Source organism: Felis catus, chromosome A1 (genome assembly GCF_018350175.1).
Source record: "Felis catus isolate Fca126 chromosome A1, F.catus_Fca126_mat1.0, whole genome shotgun sequence".
Lineage (NCBI taxonomy): Eukaryota > Metazoa > Chordata > Mammalia > Carnivora > Felidae > Felis > Felis catus.
In genome coordinates this window covers 170,656,610-170,678,294 of record NC_058368.1, presented here as the reverse complement: position 1 = coordinate 170,678,294, position 21,685 = coordinate 170,656,610, and the positions used below count along the sequence as shown (strand labels likewise).

General features: G+C 39.5%; 1 protein-coding gene across 2 annotated transcripts in view; it reads right to left on the bottom strand.

The window, feature by feature from the left end:
* CAMK4 (calcium/calmodulin dependent protein kinase IV) overlaps positions 1–21,685 on the bottom strand; it is a 311,152-nt gene that overhangs the window by 207,481 nt on the left and 81,986 nt on the right. The window contains exons 3-4 of one of the 2 annotated variants that reach the window (XM_045034623.1): positions 15,443–15,567; positions 14,414–14,652 (exon numbers count right to left, since the gene is read on the bottom strand). In XM_045034623.1, the coding sequence (XP_044890558.1) occupies positions 14,414–14,574 (161 nt within the window). In that variant the 5' untranslated portion in view covers positions 14,575–14,652; positions 15,443–15,567. Of the gene's footprint in view, positions 1–14,413; positions 14,863–15,442; positions 15,568–21,685 lie in introns of those variants that run through there. The other variant, XM_003981193.6, reaches the window with a different exon arrangement.

Here is a 21,685-nt window from a genome sequence, read left to right as displayed (position 1 = left end):
CATAGCAAGCCAACTCTGAGATTATGACCAAAGTCAGACAGATATCAAAGTGGGGAAAAGGAACATAAGGGTGTCTTAGCTTCGGCTGTCAGAACAAACATCATAGACTAGATGGCATAAACAACAAAAATTTATTTTCTCACAGTTCTGGAGCCTAGAAGTTTAAGATCAGGGGCTCCAGGATGATTGGGTTCTGGTGAGAACTCTCTTCCTGGATTTCAGACATCTGCCTTCCAGCTGATTCCTCACATGGTAAAGAAACAGAGACAGAGAGTATTCTCTCTGGTAGCTCCTCTTATAGGGGTACAGATCCCATCATGAGAGCTCCACCCTTATGACCTCATCTAACCTTAATTATCTTCAAATATCATCACACTGGGTGTTAAGGTCTAAACCTAAGAATTTTGGCAGGGACACAAATACCTCCATAACAGGGGTAGATATAAGAAAAATGGGAGGTACCTGGGCTCTGGTGGGACAATGGGAGCATGGAGAAATCAGGCAGGGACAGGGAGGTGCTCATAGGGTAAGGTGTAAACGGACCTACAAAAAGTAGACCAGGGTGAAGCCTGGCTTGCCCTCTGCTCTTTAGCTCTATCTCTGTCCCTCTTCCACCTACACAGTTTTTCTTTCACCACACTCCCTGGCCACTGTTGTCAAAATACAGATGGAGGGGCACCTGAGTGGCTCAGTCAGCTAAGCATCCAACTCTTGGTTTCTGCTTAGGTCATGATCTAAGGGTTCGTGGGATCAAGTCCCGCATCAGGCTCTGTGCTGACATCATGGAGCCTGCTTGGAATTCTCTCTCTTTCTCAAAATAAAATAAAATAAAATAAAATAAAATAGAGATGGAGACATACAAATTTTCCAGAATAATTGTTTCAACACTGATACAAATCATGAATGTAAAGTTAATGACCCTAATTGGAAGTTATGTTGAGAAATTATTTGTATTTCTGATTATAATTTCTCAACATAACTTCCAATTAGATATCTCAATACATGATTTTAAAATAACACTTCTAAATAAAGACAGACACAGAGAAGAACATTTACATTCTTATCTCCTTCACAATCCCCTCCTTAGCTCTTCCTTTTCCTCCTGGCTCAGGCAGGGCCCATGTTATAAGACTATGTTACAGGACACTGATAATAGATTATTATGCAGACACAAACAGGTCATAAGTCAAGCTTTTTAAAAAGAATGATTCCTTTCAAAAACAAAACCAGCAGAGTGGGAAAAGCTAGGAAATATCCCTTTCTGCTAAACCCTGTCCTAGATATCACAAATGTCAGCATCTGTATGGTCTACTAATGGAAGTAAAAATGAGCAAACATAACAGTAAGTACATGTTTCTAACAAGAGGAGGCATTTGAAAAGCACAGAAAAAGAACAGAAATTATCCAAGGATCTTCTGACACATTTACAAAGACTTTGGAGCTCAGAGCCCTACATAACTCCCAAACCTTCTCTGTCTCCTGAACACATAGTAAGGATCTAAAGCAATCATCCAGAGAATTCAACTGGAAGAAAACACAGATGCGCAGATGCTTGTGGCTGTAAGGGACCTTAGAGGTAAATGGTCTAATCACAGAAGGTCACACTATTCCATCAGTCCTTGGGTTCAAAAGGACTTTCCATTGCAGAAGCCGCAGTGGTGCAATTGACTCACCCAACAAGTATTTACTGAGTGCTTACTATGTGTCAGACATTGCACTAAGTGCTGAGGACACAGCAGTGTGTGAGGGGACAGAGACCCAGCCTACAACAGTTTACACTCTAAAGAGAGGGACACAGGCATTGAATAATTTCACAGTGTACTGGTTTAGCAGAGGGTTTCAAAGGACAAACATCCTGAAGAAAGAGAAATTTAAGTGCTGCTTGTTCTTCTGCTATTCACCTAACTCCTCCAATATTTATGATTCACTCACTATTCCTCAAACATTTATGAAACACTCATGGGGGAGCAGGTAGTAAGCCGATGAAGAAAGAACTGACTTAGTAGTGGAGATAAAAGATGAATAAGATATAGGGTTCCTAAAGCATAAGAGACTCTTAAAAACTGAGAACAAACTGAGGGCTGATGGGCAGTGGGAGGGAGGGGAGGGTGGGTGATGGGTATTGAGGAGGGCACCTGTTGGGATGAGCACTGGGTGATGTATGGAAACCAATTTGACAATAAATTTCATATATTAAAAAAAAAAGATACAGGCTTCCTCTGCCCAAGGCACAGAGGCTCTGGTAATGAAGACCACACAGCATTTACCTATCAGGCAATAAATATATAAAAGATATGAGTGCAGGAGCACCTGGGTGGCTCAGTTGGTTAAGTGTCCAACTCTTGGTTTCAGCTCAGGTCATGATCTCATGGTTCATGAGTTTGAGCCCCGCATCAGATTCTGTGCTGACAGCTTGAGCCTGCTTGGTATCCTCTCTCTCTCTCTCTCTGCCCCTCCCCTGCTCACTCTCTGTCTCTCTGTCTCTCTCAAAATAAATAAATAAACTTAAAAAATTTTTTTAAATAATATCAGAGCAGGGAGGTAGAAGAAACCTGCTCCCTGGGGTAGAATGACTGTCCTGCAGGGATCAGAAGGATATTTCAGGGCATTTAACAAAAGAAAGTTTCATGCACAACACCACAGAAATATAAAGGGGTCCACAGAGATTTATGGGGTCCTTGAGGCCAAGACAGGCATAGTGGAAAGAGAACAAACACCTGAGTCTGACAAACCTGTGTTTGATTCCCCTCCCCAGCTGCATGAGCTTGGACAAGCTGCTTGAACATTCTGAGCCTCAGGTTCCTCATCTGAAAAAACCGTGCCGGTGTGCTCATCTTGTTGTATTACTGAAATAATTAGCAAGATACCTAAGACAGTAAACCACAAACACCAAACACTCTGCGCCGATAATTAGAAAAGGAAGCGGTGTGGAATGAGACTGGCAGGCAAGTTGGGGTCAGACTGCTAAAAGCTAGACTATGGTGTTTATCCTTACAGATACCTAATTTGGAATCATTATCCCCTACTCTCAACTTGTGTCCTGTCTGGGGAATGCTATTAAGCACATGTGCCAGCTTCAGAGCAGAGTTTTTGCATACATGATCTCATTTCATCATCATAGCAACCTTGGGGAGGATATAACATCATGACCTTCATTTTACACTGAAGGCTAAGTGAAGTTCAGTGTTATGCCTAAAGGGACACAGCCATCAAGTAGCAATTTGCTCCTGCCTGTTTTCCTGCCCACATCCTGCACCATCTAGTTTCATGTCTTCTCTTAGTGGCTGCCTTACTCAGCAGTCCTCCTTCACCTCACTGACTCAACTGTTCAGAATGGCCTGCTTGCTGTCCAGCGTGGAAGCCGCCCTAAGTAGCTGCCTTGCCCACCTCTCCCCTTGGGTTATGGTTCCCCGGGAGGATAACTCACTCACTCACTCACTCCCCTCCACTGCCTAGGCGCCTGCTCAAACCCGGACTGGTGCTCTGCTGCCCCCTCCTGGCCTGGGCCGGAACCTCAATTGCTCCCTGGGGTCTTCTGCACAATCCTGTCATTCCATTTCCTCAGTATCTCAAGATTTGGAAGAACTGTACTGGTTTGCTGTAGATTATTCTGATACTTTCCTCAGCTCTCTATTTAACTAATGTGTCATACACACACATGAAAAGCTCTGTTTATTATGGTTTTAGTTTGCTTCTAGCTACAGGTTACACTCAGGAGAGCTTCTCAAGTGTTTACCTCATTGAATATTATTAGCTTACATGTTCATGTTCAGGGGAAAAGGAGAGGAAGGACTCAGAGTCCTTTAGTGGAGACACTAAAAATGTTTCCGCTCACACAAGAAATCTTCAGAGGCCTATTATGATTGAACACTTTAGGCCAGGCTGACTTATTGAATTACATATTTTGAATTTGGTCACATTTAATAATACAGTCTTATTTTCTCAGTGGTTACCTTAACAGGGAGTTTTGGGGAAAAATACAAGATTCACTTGAATGAATAGATAATAGTACACTTAAATCCTGTCAAAGATTAACCTTGGACTGACTAGCTGTCACACCCAAGGAACAACTTTGTACGTCTGTTAGAGCCTCAGATGGAAGGTTGTCACTTAGTTAAAATAGTCACTAACTATTCAAGACAGTACAGTCAGGCACACCAAGATAAAAAAAAAAAGTGCAATGAAGGAGAAAATGCAAGCAAAGGTCCCTCTTAAGCAGTCCATAAGGACTTGAAGTAGGGAGAAATCATTCAAATGCTGCACTGTAGATGGCAATAAATGTGTGATCACAGTTACAGGTTTGCAATCCCTTTCCTACTCTTCTTTGTTCTGGTTTGTAATACTAGTCAAGTTCTGTCTACAAGCATGACATAAGTTAAAGAAAGTACACTTTTAGCAAAGAATGCTACTGCAAACTAATAGAACAGTTAAAAACATGTCATGTCCATTACCTTTCTAGAAGGCCATTTTAATCAGAGGGTTGTTCAAGTCTAGCCTTTTTTATCTTTTAAGAAATATTCTGTATTTTTGCACCTGGTAAATTTTTCAACCATATGACCCTGAAGTATGACTTAAGAAGTAATTAAGTAATGATAATGCATTTGTTAACAGGGTTAAACTCAATATCTGAGCCCTAATGACCACAACTCTTCAAGCACTGACCACCAAACACTCAGCTGCCTACGACAGCAGTTGTAAAATATACCATGAAGGAAGACAGGTGTATTAAAATTGAGGTTCTTGCAAATAATATGAATTTGGTGCTTGACAGTAAGGAAAAGCAAAATTCATTCAACCCTCTGCTTGATGGGCAAGCTGTATTCTTTTTCTCTTCTCTGCTATATGACTTCTTTAGTTACAAATGCAGTAAGTTCTTATCAAAACCTCTTATCAGATAGTCTTAAAATGCATAACAAGTGCCTATATGTACCCACTTCCTCTTTCTGCATAAAGACACATCTTGCCACATGTTTTCTTTTTTGTTTGCATTTTTATCTATATATCTGCTTTAAAGTCATGTTCATAAAGTAGAACGTTATTTATTTTTTTTTTTTTAATTTTTTTTTTCAACGTTTATTTATTTTTGGGACAGAGAGAGACAGAGCTTGAACGGGGGAGGGGCAGAGAGAGAGGGAGACACAGAATCGGAAACAGGCTCCAGGCTCCGAGCCATCAGCCCAGAGCCCGACGCGGGGCTCGAACTCACGGACCGCGAGATCGTGACCTGGCTGAAGTCGGACGCTTAACCGACTGCGCCACCCAGGCGCCCCGAACGTTATTTAAATATAAGTAAAGAAACTGATTTAGTATCCACTTACAACTACCATTCTTTGATCTAATAATCATCCAAGAAGATGTTTGTAAGAACATGCTCCCAAGTTATGTATATTTATGTACTCACAGATGATATACATGTACTACTGAACCCATCTGTAATGTGCTTTTTAAGATATCTAAAAGCAAAAATTAAAAGCAAAATTTAGAAATAGATTCTCTAATACTTTCTTGTAGCACACCCTCTATGTGGGCATCCCATTTTACTCAAAATATAAGTGACCGCTTTTGTTTAGCTCTTAAGTCTACTCAAAAGAAAAAAGAAAAATTCTATTTTTTCAAAAGATTGTTTATTTAAACAGAGTCTCAATTTAAAGGACATTAATTAGTCTACCTGAGATTTATGCATGGCACATAGAAGGATTATTCAATATGCAGATAATATATTAGTCAACAGAGAAATTCATTAATTACACTTTACTAGTGAGGGGCAAATCTTTTATCAACAGTTTATTTAGCATATTTTTTTTTTACTTTTTTTATTTTTTTGTGTTTTACTTATTTTGAGAGAGAGCATGAGAGGGGCAGAGAGAGAGAGGGAGAGAGAGAGAATCTCAAGCAGGCTCTGTGCTGTCAGCACAGAGCCCAATACAGGGCTTGATCCCACAATCCATGAGATCATGACCTGAGCCAAAATCAAGAGTTGCCACTTAACCGACAGAGTCACCCAGGTGTCCCAGCATATTATTTTGTAATGCACTGTCACTTCAAATACAATAGAAGAAAGAGCAACATGAAATCTATTTCATTATGAAATGTGAAATAAATTATCCTCCAAGAAATAATCTCTGGATGTGAACACTGATTTTCAAAGGCATAAATGATGAATGGAACTAGCCAACTTGCCACATGTGTAAAAACTGTTAACTGTTCCAGTTTCAACAGATGTAAAAAAAAGGAGGAGTCTGCATTTAATACTTGTGCCCACTTGAAAAACTAAGATCAAGTTGACATTTTCAAAGTGAAAGGGAAATTCAAGGTAGTTTCTTGAATAAATGAATTCTTCATATCATTTTAACCTGAAATTTTCTGGTTACTGAGAGGAGTAGGATTGTAACTTAACTGTTCTAGGTCAGAGTTCAGCAAATCACAGGCCAAGAGCCTAATATGGCAGTCACTTGTTTCTGTACAGTCTGCAAGGTAAAAATAGTTTTTACATGTTTTAATGGATTTTAGAAATCAGAAGAATAACATTTTGTGCTGTGAAAATTATATGAAATTCAAATTTCATTGTCATAAATAGAGTTTTATTGGAACATCACCATGTGCACCTGTTTCTGTGTTGTCTATGGCTGTTTTCACTCAGCCATCACAGAGTTGAATTGCCACAGAGACCGTATGGTCCACCAAGCCTTAAATATTAACTGTCTGTCCCTTTATGGGGCTCTTTATTAGCTCTAGGTAATTGATCTCAATTACTTCCATCCTACACTTCCCCTTTCTTATCTCATCCCAGGTTGTGGGTGTCTCTCTCCCTTCCTTCCCTCCCTCCTTCTCTCCATCCCTCCTTCCCTCTTACCACGCGTTAATGGCAAGTTCTAGTCCCACAACATAACCCAAGATACAGCTACTTATATGGCCACCTTTTGTTCTCATAATGTTCACTTTCTCTTTATCTGCAATTTTGGTTTTCAATTGATAAAGACACAGTCATGTTTTTTTTTACAGGCTCTCTTTGGCCTGACATCAACTTACCTTCCCAACTTTATCTTTCATGACAGTAGTCATGTTTTATAAAGTTTGCAAAATAAAATGTGTACCCTGCATTTTTCTGCCAGTTTTTGCCTTTCCTTAGAATGTACTTTTTACCTGGTATGCCCTTCACCAAAGCTCTGTTAAAATCCTGCTGAATTTCAAGGTTCACCCCCTTGCATGAAGACACCGCAACCCTCCCCCCTCCCCGTAGGAATTAATCACTCCATCTTTAGACTGCGGAGATTGTCTGATCCCTATCTCATATAGTTTTACTTATTTATCTCAGATTAAATTTATTGCTGTAAACTACACATCTGGAAGCTAATGTATAGTGTTCTGCTCATCGTATTCATTCATAACCCAGCCCCCTTGCCCTGCCACACACACTACCAACATACATTGCCTAGTTCATAGTTATGCAAAAGGTGAGAGCTGTAACAGACAGGTCTTTAGGTGGCACAAAGGCATCGAATTAAATAGCAAAGAATAAAAAAATGAGAACCTCATTCTCTTTTCAACTGTTTTTTCCATTTTTCTGATTGCATCACAAAGAAATCCTCAATTTGTGCTACTGTGGTTTTACCACTGCTAATCTTTGATAATCTCCCTTTTTAACAAAGAGAGAACAATCCTAAGGCTTGGAGCCTTTTGCAAAAAAACAGTTGTAGCCCCAGTTTAATAAAACTGCTTTGTTTTTATTGCAATTCATTTTTATAATTTGCTTCTATTTATGGCATGAATACAACTTAATGAAATTTAATTTCAATTTAATGAAAATAAGTACTCTCAATTAGTAAATTTAGGTTAATTTTTAGACAAAAAAATATTAAGCAAATTATAGCACAGGTGATAAGCACATATGACAAAAATCTTAATGGTATTACATAGAAATGGGAGAAACATTTGGTTGTGGCAGATACTCAATAAAGTCAAAAGATTTCAATCCACCAGCCTCCTTGTTAACCTTCTACATAACTAAAGAAACTCACGTAAGAGACTAGCTTCAAGCTTCTGAAACAGTGGTTCTTTTTTTTTTAACGTTTTTTTTATTTATTTTTGAGACAGAGAGAGACACAGCATGAACAGGGGAGGGGCAGAGAGAGAGGGAGACACAGAATCGGAAACAGGCTCCAGGCTCTGAGCCATCAGCCCAGAGCCCGACGCGGGGCTCAAACTCGCGGACCGCGAGATCGTGACCTGGCTGAAGTCGGACGCCTAACCGACTGCGCCACCCAGGCGCCCCCTGAAACAGTGGTTCTTAACAGAAAAGTGCTTCTTCAAGCTTCTGAAACAGTGGTTCTTAATATATCTAGAGATATATTTACTTGTCATATCTTGGGGGTTACGAGGGAGGGTTGCTTTTGTCATCTAGTAGGTAGAGACTAGGGATACTATTAAACATCCTACAGTGCAAGGAGAGCCCCCACAGAAAGAATTATCTGGCCCCAACAGCCTATGGTGCCAAGGTCAAGAAATCCTGCTCTAAGAGAAAAGAGAAAGTTCTACATGTACTATCCTTTGTCAATTGTTATAAATCACCCTGTGTTCAGCACTGCTCCTTACCTTATATGCTCTTTGCCATTGGTAAGATTACTGAGGAAAATCTCCCACCCAAACCTTTCAGTTTTATATCATCCATACACCCACTGCCCCCAATTAGCACTCAGAATTTAAAGATGGACTTTATTGGAGAGTCCACATCCTTTATGTGCTAACAGTATACTCTCAATATGTAGATCTAACTTCCTCATTAAGCCACAGGAATTATGAGATTTTCAGATGACCCTTACCCAAGAGAAAAAAAAAAAAAGACTACACTAATTTGAGTAAAACCTTGATTCTAGCTAGCTATTAATTTCATGATTTCACTTAAAGTTATTCTTTGGCCTGATTTATATGGTTCAGGGACTCAAATATATTTTGCAGAATAAACCTGACCTTGAAATTTAAAAAATTCAATTTTTTATTGGATATATTAGCTATGTTAGCTTTCCCAAAAGGGAGTCTAAGCAGACCTTTTTTTTTTTTTTTTTAAAGAACTACTTTTTAAGCTAGACAAAAAACCAAACCAAAACAAACAAAAAACATTGACATAAAACAACTAGCAATTGAAATAACTATCATTTGGCACTTTATTCTCAAATGTATTACTGCAAACACATAATACAGACATTTATTCTGAGTGTAAAGTGTTTACAAGAAAGTTCTTTGAAGCTATTTTGTGGTTAGTGTTTTGTTTCTCTTTCTGTCTCTCTTTTTTTCTCAAGTAAAGTTCCCTAGAACAGTTTAGCAGTAAATAGCACCTGTGACTTATTTTTTTTTTCAAATTAGGAGTTATTTTTACTCTGTAACTGTATTTAAACATGGAAAACTAGTGTATTCTTAAAGTAATGACCCTATCATAGTCGTCGTTTAATTTTGAGGCTCTTTACAATGACTATATTTCCAAATTTAGCATTTACTATGTATTAACTTTAGTGGTTAGAATACCTTGTAGGCATTTTATGCCTTTACATTCAAGTTGATTTAACTCCTAATTCTGAGATGCCTGTGGTAAAATGATAGTGAAGGTGAAACTGAATCCCTTTCATTTCAGAGCCACAAAGCTCTCTGCCAACAGAAAAGCAGCATTATTTTCAACACCTACAAGCTACAGAGGTGACAGTTATCAGGACTCCCACTGTGAAGAAAGAAAACCAGCACACAGTGAGATTATGGTTGCACAAATTTTAGGGACAAGATAAACAAGCTACCAGATTTCCCTTTCCCTAGGGTCATGTACCCTGTGCCTGGCCCAATTCATTATCATTCACTCACTCCCTCTAAAATCATTTGTTGAGCACCTGCTGAGTAATGAGCACTGTGCTGGGCACTGAGCACATGACAGTGAGGCAGCCAAATCCACAGACTACCTTCTGGGAGCTTATAGTCAGTGTTCAAACATGTGCAGCCCAGCTTTCTACTCTCCCACTTGCAATCTCGCCCCTCACCATGCTCCTGAGTCAACTGCATGAGAAAAGAATTGGAAGCACAGAGAACAACAGAGGGACTGAACAGTTATATTTTTAATTTCTAGTCAGATCCCCAAAAGAGCTTAAGACATTAAGCACAGTGTGGGTAGCAAGAGATCCGTAACCAGCAGTACATTCTGGATCTGCTGTGGGGTCCTAAAGGACACTGCGGGGGGAAAACCAAGGGTATGAGAAGTACTCGCTAAAAATGGCTCAGGAAGGGCCTCGAACAAAGAGAGAGAAAGGGAAAGAGAGGATCTGGTTCCTCACCAGCCAGGAGCACTGGTTAGAATGCTTTTGTTAGAAAATGCATACTTTCCATGTTTCCTTACAGGAAGTATCAGCTGGCTATTACCCAGGGCCAGGGTTAAGTGTTACCAAGTGGAATACACAAGTGTTTAGGCCTTTGAATTCCTCCCCTATACAGTGACAGTGTTCCTGGCCTAGCCTCCTGCCCCCACCCCCCACCCCCCACCCACAGTTATTTCAAAGTATAGTGCACCCAGCATATCTTGGGGAGACATTAGAGTTTTTCCAAAATATTTGGAAGGGAAAACCCAATGAGGACCTGCAGACAAAGACAGAACTCTTCTCTATAGAGATGTGCAAATGGAGACCACACAGTGTTACTAGTTGGTCTGCAGGGCATTTTTCAAAAGGAGTCTTCCTCATGTTTTAAACTGGCATACACAGATTTATGGCCTAAAACAGCATTTTCACACTGAGTCACAATCCATTAGTGAGATGTGAAATCATGTGGATTCAGCCAATATTTTTTAATGAAATAGAATAAAATCAAACAGCATAGAATAGGAAATATTAGACTACATTGTTGGTAACAAGAATATACATTGTTTTCTGAAACTTGTTTCCATTCTATACACACATACTTTCTATTCTATACATACCTATATCTCACTATCTGTTTGGTTCCTAAGCAATAATATATATTGCAAAGGATCCTATAAAACTCTGCTTTAACTCGGTTGCCATATAAATGTACTCTCTTAAACTGAACAGCAGTTTTGGTGGGGGGAGGAGGGGGCGGGAATTGAAATTCACTAGTCTAAAGAAACTATAGTTAAGTAGAATGGAAATTTTTAAAAAATTTATCCCAAAATAATTTAACACACTCTTCTTTTGTACTAATTATGTTTCATTTGGTTTCCCTAAACTTTTGTGTATGGGGATACATCTAGTTTTGCTACAAACATTCTTTCAGTCTCTTGTTACAGAGAGAAACACAAGGTGGGAAATAACTAAAAACAGGACATGGGTTTGGATGCACAAGGCCAAATCCCCACCACAGGGCAGCCCAGGCCAAATCCTGTCCCTCCATGCGCCAAACCACTGGACAGAATCTGGAGAGAGGCAGGCTCTTTTCTCCCATAGAAAAGCTTTTAAAATGCCAATTTCTCAAATCACTGGGCAAAGGACCAACTGCTCTCTAGGATAGGGAGCCCTAAAAAGGATCATGGCCAACTTATATTTATGAGCAGAACTGAATGTGTTGGGTCATCAAGGTTTTTGTAAACTTTTTAACAAACTCTATAAACAAAGCAGTATTTTCAACTGTGATTTTAGAAAAATTAAATTAGTTTGCCTGATACTCTTAAATAATCCTTCTTACCCCTACTCCTCACCCTTATCCATATATATCTGTATATATTAGAGAGAGAATAAAATAAAATAAAATAAAATAATAAAATAAAATAAAATAATAAAATAAAATAAAATAAAATAAAATAAAATAAAATAAAATAAAATAAAATAAAATAGCTATCACATGGCCTTGGGCTACCTGTGAAACAGTGCTGCCAGCACTATCCAGAGGCTTCAACTAGCTTTTATTGAGCTCCCTAAAATTTCCAAATATATCCTCAAGGGTGTGTTTCCCTAATAGTCACATGTCTAATCTTAATTCAGGACTCACCAGCTTGCAACAGATAATTGTAACAGAGGAATGACTGCTTACAAATGAACTTAATCTAGTGGAGACTGTCTACACCCTGGAACTAACCACAATGGCGCCCCACAACACCAAGATCATTATTCCCCTAGCATCATAATGACAACTGTGTTACTAATGAATTAACTATTTTGGCCTTAGAATCACCGAGGTCAGGCAGATTTGGCCCAAGACTGGGAGTTAAGAGAGTAAAGGCTTAAAACCAACTGAGTCTCAACTTTATCATGAGTGGAGGAAGAAAGAGGACTTTTGTCAGTCAATACCTACAATTATAATTCTTTGCATTCTCTGGCTATATAGATTCTTAGTAATTATATCTGTAACATTAGTTGCTTTAAGGTTTAGGTTTATCTTGTCGAAAAAAATAACTTTGATCATTAAGTGACATTTCTCAAAGTCTCAGCCAAATGGAATAAGCATGCACCTTGCCCATACTGCCAGCTACAGAGAACTTACCCAATACACATGACTACCGAAAAGCAGCAAGAGAAAGAATTTTTAGATGTCTCAAAATATTTTAATTCTGTGATTTTCAAGGTAATCAAACAACTTTGCAGAGTGAGAATCTTAGCAATATATAAATGATTTATATTTGTGTTGCAAATTTTACTGCAATTATAGCACAAAGCTTTTTTTTTTTTTTAAATAAACTTCAAGTTCCTTAGGTTTTCCCTATGAAGTCTACCATCCCATAGACAGGTACAATTGGCAGTTTATTTCTTTTTTCTAACCACTTTTCCATTCCTCAAATTAAGGAAATTTCTTGAGTTTCCTGATAGCAAACCCTATTCATAAAGACATCATGTGCTACTGATGAGTCCGAATCAATTAGAGGCCTCTGGGGTAAATTTACTCAGAAAGCAGTTAGATTTGGTGGTGGGGCAGTCCCTTTAGCACCAGGAGGCACTTCCTCTACGAGGTGGCAGTTTCTAAAACACCACGTAAACAATTGTAAGTAGATTATCTCTTAAATCAGAAATTTACACTGCTCCACTGCAGCTCACCACACAATTGTAAGATTCAAAACTGAAAGGAGACACTTCACTTCCAACCTACTAATGAATGCACACAACAGCACATCTTCAGATGAACAATGAAAATTTTGATCAAAGTAGGCTATTTATATACATACTGTTCAATGTGCAAGTATTTTAGAACATTTTTAAACAATGACAATTAAATTTTCATTCTGAAGTTTTGCCTTCCTTGCACACCTTCTGTATTCCACGAGCCATTAATAGTAGTGGCAAATGGAGGGGGGGCAGGGTAGGTAATCCTTACACATTCCCACCAAGTACCAACATCCATAATCCTGCACTGTGGTCTCCAATTGCATTAAAAAAATTGGGGGGGGGGGGGCTCTTAGCTAAACTCTTTCCAACAAAAAGAGAGTAGAAAATGAAATTGCAGAGAAGTATTAAATACAGAAGCTTCAACTTGTCAACATTGAAATTACATTTTCAGATTCGCTATCATAAAAGGCCTGGATCTAAAATGAGTGTTGAGAAGAATTCTTACCTATGGATAACAGAAAGGCAAGAAGGAAAAAGGAAGAGAAGGGGGTAAAAAAAAAAAAAAACAATTTCCAGTGGATAAAAACGTGAGAACATATGGCATCTTCACATCGGCCAACCGCTTTCTACCTGTTTGGATCTTCAGAGGAGGGATGAGGGACATTTCTGCAACCCCAGAGAGATGGCTTTCTGCATACATAATTTAAATAAATCACTCCAGCATGAAAGAGCAGCAGAACTCTTCTAATTACCACTGCCTGGACCTCATGTGCTGCTTTTTCTTTAAAGCCACACTAGTTCATTATTCTGCCTTCAACTCTCTGAAATGATTCATTCCCCCCTTCACTCCTGAGCAGACTCTGCAGGGAAGCTAGTATTTAAGTTTAATTTCTAGTGCCACTTGCTTTGGAGAGTTGGATGAGAAGAAGGAGGAAGAATCTAATTTAATAATTCTGTCACGGTTTGGAGGCGCACCCTCCGCCCCTACCCCAAAAAAATAACTCGACAAACAAGACCCTCTGGCAAGCTATAATCGTGAGCGAAGACACCAATCGGGAAAGGAGGGCCCACGTGTGGTGGGAGCTGTCACCCAAGGCAAGTGGCAGCCGGCGAGGAGGAGGGAGAGAGGGCGGGAGAGAGGCTGCTGCTTGCAGCTGCACCGGCCTGGGCGCTCCGAGAGAGACCCGACTCCAACTGGAACGTGCTTAGCTCTCTCCTAGACACTAGGCGGGGAGAAATCAAAGGGCAGGGAGGCTGGATCCCGCGTCTTCGGGAGCTGTCCCTCCGAAAGAAAGGGACAGCCCCCGGAGCGCGCCGCGGGCTTCCCCAGAAGCCCGAGCTCGCGCGCAGGACGCGCGGCTCCACCACGTCCAGGGCGCCCCCCGCCTTACCGTCCCAGCTCCGACTCCACCTCGAAGAAATCGCTCAACGCATCCCTGTTGGAACCTTCGATCCAGTAATCCGGGACGAGGCTCCCGGCTCCTGGGGCCACACTGGCGGTGACCGAAGAGCAGGACGAGGAGGAGCACGAGGGCACCGTGACTTTGAGCATCTTCGCGGCGGGACTCCGGAAGCCGCCACCACTGTCGCCGCCGCTGCCGGAGCGAGAAGCCCCGCCGCCCGCCGCCGCCTGCGAACGCAGGAGCAAGAGGTGGCGTCCTTCACACACACGCACACACCCACCGCCGCCGCTGCCGCCGCCTCCCCCGGCGCCCTGGGCCGCGCGCAGGCTGCGGCTTTCCTCCTGCACGCTCGGGAGGGAGGGAGGGATGGAGGGTGGGTGGAGAAGGGGGCGAGGAACCGGGAGAGGGTGTGGAGGGAGAACCCGGTCGCTGTCAGCCGGAGAGGAGAGGCGGAGGCACTGCAAAGGAGAGAGATTCCCTCCCCCTTCTCTCCCTCCCTCCCCACGTCCCCTCCTCCCTCCGCCGAGCCTTTCCAGCCCCCTCCCTTTTTTCCTTTCTCCCTCCCAGGCTGTGGCTGCGGCGGTGCCGGCAAGGGCGGCTCCGGATGCGGGAGCTTGGGGAAAGCACGAGGACCAGAGCATCATCCCACGCGCCCTCCCGCGGGAGCCGGGAGCCGGGAGCCTGGAAAGGACCGCTCGCAGTGGGACGCTCGCTCCAGGAGTGGCGGGCGCCTAGCGCTCTCTGGGAGCACAGGGGTCTGGACCACCTAGCAGAAGGGTGAGAAAGCGACCTGACTGTTGTTGGCGCCACTCATCCCTCCCTGAGCACGTCCAGGTGGCGAGTCCCTCCCACCTAGCACCAGCTAACCAGCCATCCCTTGTGCGTCCCTCTGTCAAAGCTTATACTGGCGGCTGGGGAGGGTGCCCTGTGGTCGCCGATCTCCCAAGGCTCCTGTGCCCGGCCCCAGGGAAAGCTGGAGGATAAGGAAGCACCTGGGTCCACAGTGACCTGACTCACCTTTGAGTGAGTCTTCAGTTGGATGAGATGCTAGGGTGCTGCCACTGGCACTGCCTCCTTTAGCACTGCTGGAGCTCCTGAAAGGGCAGGTGTTTGCCTTTTCTAGTTCACTCCCAACCCTGAAGCTAGAACAGAAATGATCCAGAGAATTACAGGTCTGGAAGGGCCCTCTGCAAGCCTTAAGGCAGGACCTGTTCCCATTCATGACAGAGAAGATTGCTACATTTAAAGCACTTTCCTCCTCCCAAGAGATGTGCCCCATCACAGGCATTCCACTGGCTGTCTGCCAGCCTTCAGGCTAGTCTTCCAAATACTGGTTAAATGTATATCATTTATATTTCTACCCTTGAAATTTTTCTTTCCAGATTTCAGCAAAGATAAACAACAATCAGTCATATTCTGTAATATATCTTTATAAAGTTATTACATCACACCTATTTCTGACTAAATAACTATGAGGCCCTTTCTTTAACCTTTCCTTCACAGGTGTTACTTTCAGTATTATTATTATTTTTTACTTTCCTCCAACATGCACTAAACTCTTCTCATGTGTTCCCATCCCTGATAACACGGTAAACACAGTCCATATTCTCCTATAATTTATTGATTTATTTCTGGTTCTTAAAACCTTTCATGCTATATTAGTGAACTACAAAAAAATCACCAAGTAGTGATAGGAATATGATCCTTAGTTGATTGGAAATGAAAAAATAAATATAAAAACTATTCCTCACAGGTAATTTTATGAAGATGAACATATGCTCAATTTACAAATGGACTAAAAATAGTAAGTATATGTACATTCATACAAATTCAGTGTCATTTTCAGACTGAAAATGCTCATGTGACATTATTTTTCAGAGAATGAACTCCATAATCTCCATGTTATAAAATCAAGTTCATACGCAAAGCAAGTAAATTCTAGTTCTCATGAAGTAAGTGTCCCTTGGCTTGCACTGTCTGGTGGAGGAAGAGCATAAAGTGGTTGCTAGGCCATTTTTATTCACACTTCTCTGAGGCAAGTTCTAAAGTTGCAGCACTACATGCACATACTTGTCTGTTGTGAGCAATTCTTTTACAACATAAGTCCAAAGCAAGCACATTACATTGCAGGAGATGATAAGTCTTTTTACTCTTGCTATTTTGGGGAACAATAGCTACAGAAACATCATTTCATGGCACAGAGGACATTGTAGAGTTGATATTTACATTCAACACCGGTTTAGTCATTTGATACCTATGCTTTTCAAAACTGACTTTTGTAAAAGTACTATCAACTGATGTTTCAATAGAGGGTATCTGGTTTAACGAATCAGTTTATGTTTATTTAAAAACATAAGATGAAAATAAGTATTATTTTAAAAAATGTGGAAAAGGACTGAACCATATGATTTATCTTAAATATCATCTAAGATGACCAGAAAAAGAACAAAGGCATATGTCCATAAAAAGAAAGGGAGAAATAGTATCAACTAAATCTCAGAATCTAAGAACAGATGGAAAAATAGTAACTGACTTAGAAGACTGGGTATACTCAAAACCCAGATTTGTAATGGGAGAAGCCAATAAGAAGAAATCTAATTCTTACCACAGAATTCCAGAAATGCTTAGGAATTGACTACCAGATCTTTCTAAAGTTGGGGCAGAGAATAAGACATTAGTTGAACACTTTCATAAGAAGTTCTTAGGCCCCTATATTTCTTCTTCTACCATTCACTGCCAAAAAACACACTTTCTTTTCCAAACCCTTGGAAAAGGGAAGAGATTTAATCTTTGGGAATGTTGAATAAACAATGAAATATGTCTTACATCACAAGGTACAGCTCACACTGTACAGCTCACCCACAAACAGAGGGATTCATGAAACTCTACATAATAAAATGTGAGATTTCCAGGTCCACCAGACTCCCAAAATACTGACAAATAGGCATAGGTCTATCATATTCCCAGCCACACAAGAAATTAAAGGATTCCTCACTGAGAAAACTAAACAATCCCAGGAGAGAGGGACGTAAGGATACTGACAATTAAGATACTCCCCCACAACAAAACATCCTGATTTTTCTCAACACCTTACAGTGAAGCCTATCATTCAACAGGCTCAGGGACCCAAAGCTTCCAATTACCTATTTTTTATCTCACTCATACACACATGGCTAAGGTTCCATTCTGGTATGGCAGAGTAGCTGGTATGACTAACCCTCTATATATAACAATTATAATCTCTGGATTAAATATAAAAAGAGTTATTTAAATGTGCAAAAGACCTACCAAAATCAGAAAACTGAAAATAATGCAACCCACAAAAGAAAGGAACTTTTCTGAATTAGGTACACATTTATTTAGCTTTTCCCTGAGGACTCTACAGGCAACACAACTCTCAGTAGCTTAATGTAGCAGAATACAGAATTCAGGGCTGGCAGAAAGGCTAGAAATTGAGAAGAAATTCCAGGAAGAAGGGAGCACAGTGAAGGAATCCAAAAATCTACATATAAACTGAGCTCAAATACTAAGCTAATCTCTGAACTACGCATATGTGTGGGAAATTCCAAGGAACTTAGCAGAAAGCACAAAGCAATAACTGGAAAGTTGAAAGTTGCGAAAAAATTTTAGCTGTTCCTCACCACAGGAGAGACATGGTTTGGAGTATGAGTTTCACCAAGTTTAATTGTGTGTTACAAGAAAGAAAAAAAAACTTTAGGAAAGATAACAGAATCCAGAATCTTTGCAAGGAATCACTGACAATCCAGTATACAATTAAAACTAAAATACTAGATATGTGAAGTGGTAGAAAAATTTGAACCACAGTCAAAAGAAAAAAATCAATCAACAGAAACCAACACTAAGATGATTGATAGACTGATATTCATAGTCAAAGGATTTAAAATAGCTATTATAAATATGTTCAAATAATTTTTAAAAAGATATTCACAAGTGTACATCTGGGTAATACTATCAGAGAAATGGAAACTATCTAAAAGAAAACATTGGAAATTGAAGAACTGAATGGGCAAACTATCTGAAATTTGAAAAAAAAATCACTTAAAGAACCTACAGAAGAGTTAAGATTGGAGAGGAAAGAATGGGTGAACCTGAAGACAGAATATGGCATCTAATTTCTAAGATAGTCCCCACTAATCATCTCCTGATAATCATGCCTTTCTGAGTTCACCTACCACAATGAATTGGGTTGACCTTTGTGACAAATAAAATACGGCAGAAGTGAAGATGTGTGACTTCTACAGTCATAAAAGCATTACAGATTCTGCCTTGATCTCCTAGATTGGTCATTCTGAGGGAAGCCAACATCCATGGCATAAGGATTCTCAAAAGCTGCATGGAGATGGTGATGTGGAGAGGAACCAACTTATCAACCACATCAGTCAGCCATCATGGAAATAAATTCCCCAGCCCCAATCAAACCTTCAAATGACTACAACCCCAGCCAACATCTGACTAAAATCTCATAAGAGACCAGAGCTGAACCACAAAACTATTCAGAATTTCAAATAACTCAGAATTCTGAATTCATACAAATTGTGGGAGATATATGATATTGCTGTTTTAAGTCACTAAATTTTGGAGTAATTTGTTTTTCAGCAATAACAAACCAATAAAAGCAGAGCTATAGAAATTATTTAGTGTAGAGAACAATAACAACAAAGAAAGAAAACAAAAAATTAAAAGGAAAAAGGGTAGGGGGACAAGTCTCAGTGAATTATAGGACAATATCAAGATACCTTACATATCACTGGGGTTCCAGGAGATAAAGAGAAAGGACTGGGGCAGAAAACTTATTTGAAAAAATGGCTGAAGTTTCCCCAAATTTAGGTTAACATCAGCTTATAGATTCAAGAATTTCAGAAACCTAAACAAAATAAGTAGAAATAAAACCACATCTAGACCCATCTAAGTCAAATGCTTAAAAACAATAGATTGAAAAAAAATTTTTTTTGAAAGCATCCTCTGCTGCAGGGGGGCTGGAGGGGTGGGAGGAGGAAGACAGAGAAGGAGAGAAGTATATTACAGATTATAGGGAAGTAATAATACAAATGACAGATGACTCCTCATCAAAAATAATGTAGGCCAAAAACAATAGAATAGTATCTCCAAAGTTATTTAACTTTGAAAACATTTAACTATTAAAGAAAAAAAAATTGTAGATTCAAAATTCATACTAAAGGAATATTTTTAGGCTGAAGGGAAATAAACCAGATGAAAACTCAGATATACAGAAACGAATGAAGATAGCAGAAATATGTGTAAATAAAAAAAGCTCTAGTTCTTATTCTTTTATTTAAAAGACAGCTAGTGGTTTAAAGCAAAAATTGTAATATTGAATTCTGTGAGTTATAAAATATGTATTAGTAAGGGGCGTCTGGGTGGCTCAGTTAAGTGTCCAACTCTTGGTTTCAGCTCAGGTCATGATCTCATGGTTTATGAGTTCAAGCCCCACATCAGGCTCTGCAGTGACAGTGCATGCTTGGGATTCTCTCTCTTCCTCTCCTTCTGCCCCTCCCCTGCTCGTTCCCTCTGTCTTTCAAAATAAATAAATAAACTTAAAATTTTGTTTAACAAAATAAAATATGTATTGGTAAAATATGATAAAAATACTACATATAAATCCTTCTACATAATATTAAGAAAAAGGCAAAATTAAGTGATAGAATACAGATCAGTGGTTCTCAGAGGCCAAGATAGGGTAGAGAATGGGCTAAAAATGGGTTTGAGAGGATTTGGGAGTGATAGAAAATTTTAAGTCATGATTTTGATGGTAATTATATGATTTTATGCATTTGTCAAAATATTTTAATTACACTTTAAAAATTGATGAATTTTTAAAAACATTTATTTATAGAGAGAGAAAGAATGTACATGCATGTGCTCCTGTGCACACTTTTGCAAGAGAGGGGCAGACAGAGAGAGTCCCAAGCAGACTCTGTGCTGTCAGGACAGAGGGGCTTGATCTCAGGAACCATGAGATCATGACCTAAACTGAAATTGAGTCTGACACTTAGCCGACTGAGCCACCCAGGTGCTCCCCAAACTGATGAATTTTATTGTATACAAACTGTATCTATTAAAGCCAATTACAATTGTATTTAGCCAATTCTTCAACTTAGGCAAAATCAAAAGTCCATAAATATTGAAAAGGAAAAAGTTAAACTGTTGCCATTTATATATGACCTGATTTTTTTACACAGAAAATCTTACGATTTCACTTATACTACTAAAATTATTAAGTGAATTTGGAAAGGTCACAGGGTAAGAGGTCAAAATAAAACAATCAATAGTCTTTTTAAAATACTAGCAGAAAACATTTGGAAAATGGAAAATGGAAAATGGAATAAAATAAAATAAAATTAAATTAAATTAAATTAAATTAAATTAAATTTAAAAAGCATAAAATACACAATCGTCTACAGTATAAACTACCAAATACTGTTACGAGAAATTAAATAAAATCCAAATAAGTGGAAAGATATACTATGTTCATTAATCGAAAGATTCAATATTGTTAACATGTCAATTATTTAATATGTAGACTAAAGTCTATTAATTGATATGTAGGCTAATTCTAGTAGTCTTTGTTTATAGAAATTGAAAAGTCTATTTTAAAATGGGTAAAGAAATAGGGGTGCCTGGGTGGCTCAGTTGGTTAAGTGTCGGACTTCGGCTCAGGTCATGTCATGGTTTGTGGGTTCAAGCCTTACACTCGGCTCTGTGCTGACAGCTCAAAACCTGGAGCCTGCTTCAGATTCTGTCTACATCTCTCTCTGCCCTTCCCCCAAACATGCACTGTATCTCTTTCTCTCTCAAATATAAATAAACATTAAAAAATGTTTTTAAATAAAATGTGTAAAGAAATACAAAATACCTGGTATACAAAAACAATTCTGAAAAGAACAAAGTAGGAGGTCTCACTCTTTTGATTTCAAAACTTACAATAAATCTACAATGAAATCTTACAGAAATGAAACCAGTACAGTATTGGTGTAAGGACAAAAAGAATAGTTCAATGGAACTGAAAAAAAGAGTTAAGTATATATATGTGGTCAATTAATTTTGGTAAAAAGTATCAAAGCTATTTAATGAGCAAAGGAAAGTCTTTTCAGTAAACAGTACTAGAACAACTGGATAAATGTGAAAAACAAATCTCAATCTTTTCCTGTACCACAAACAAAAATTAATTTAAGATGAATAAGGGGGACCTGGGTGTCTCAGTCCATTAAGTGTCTGACT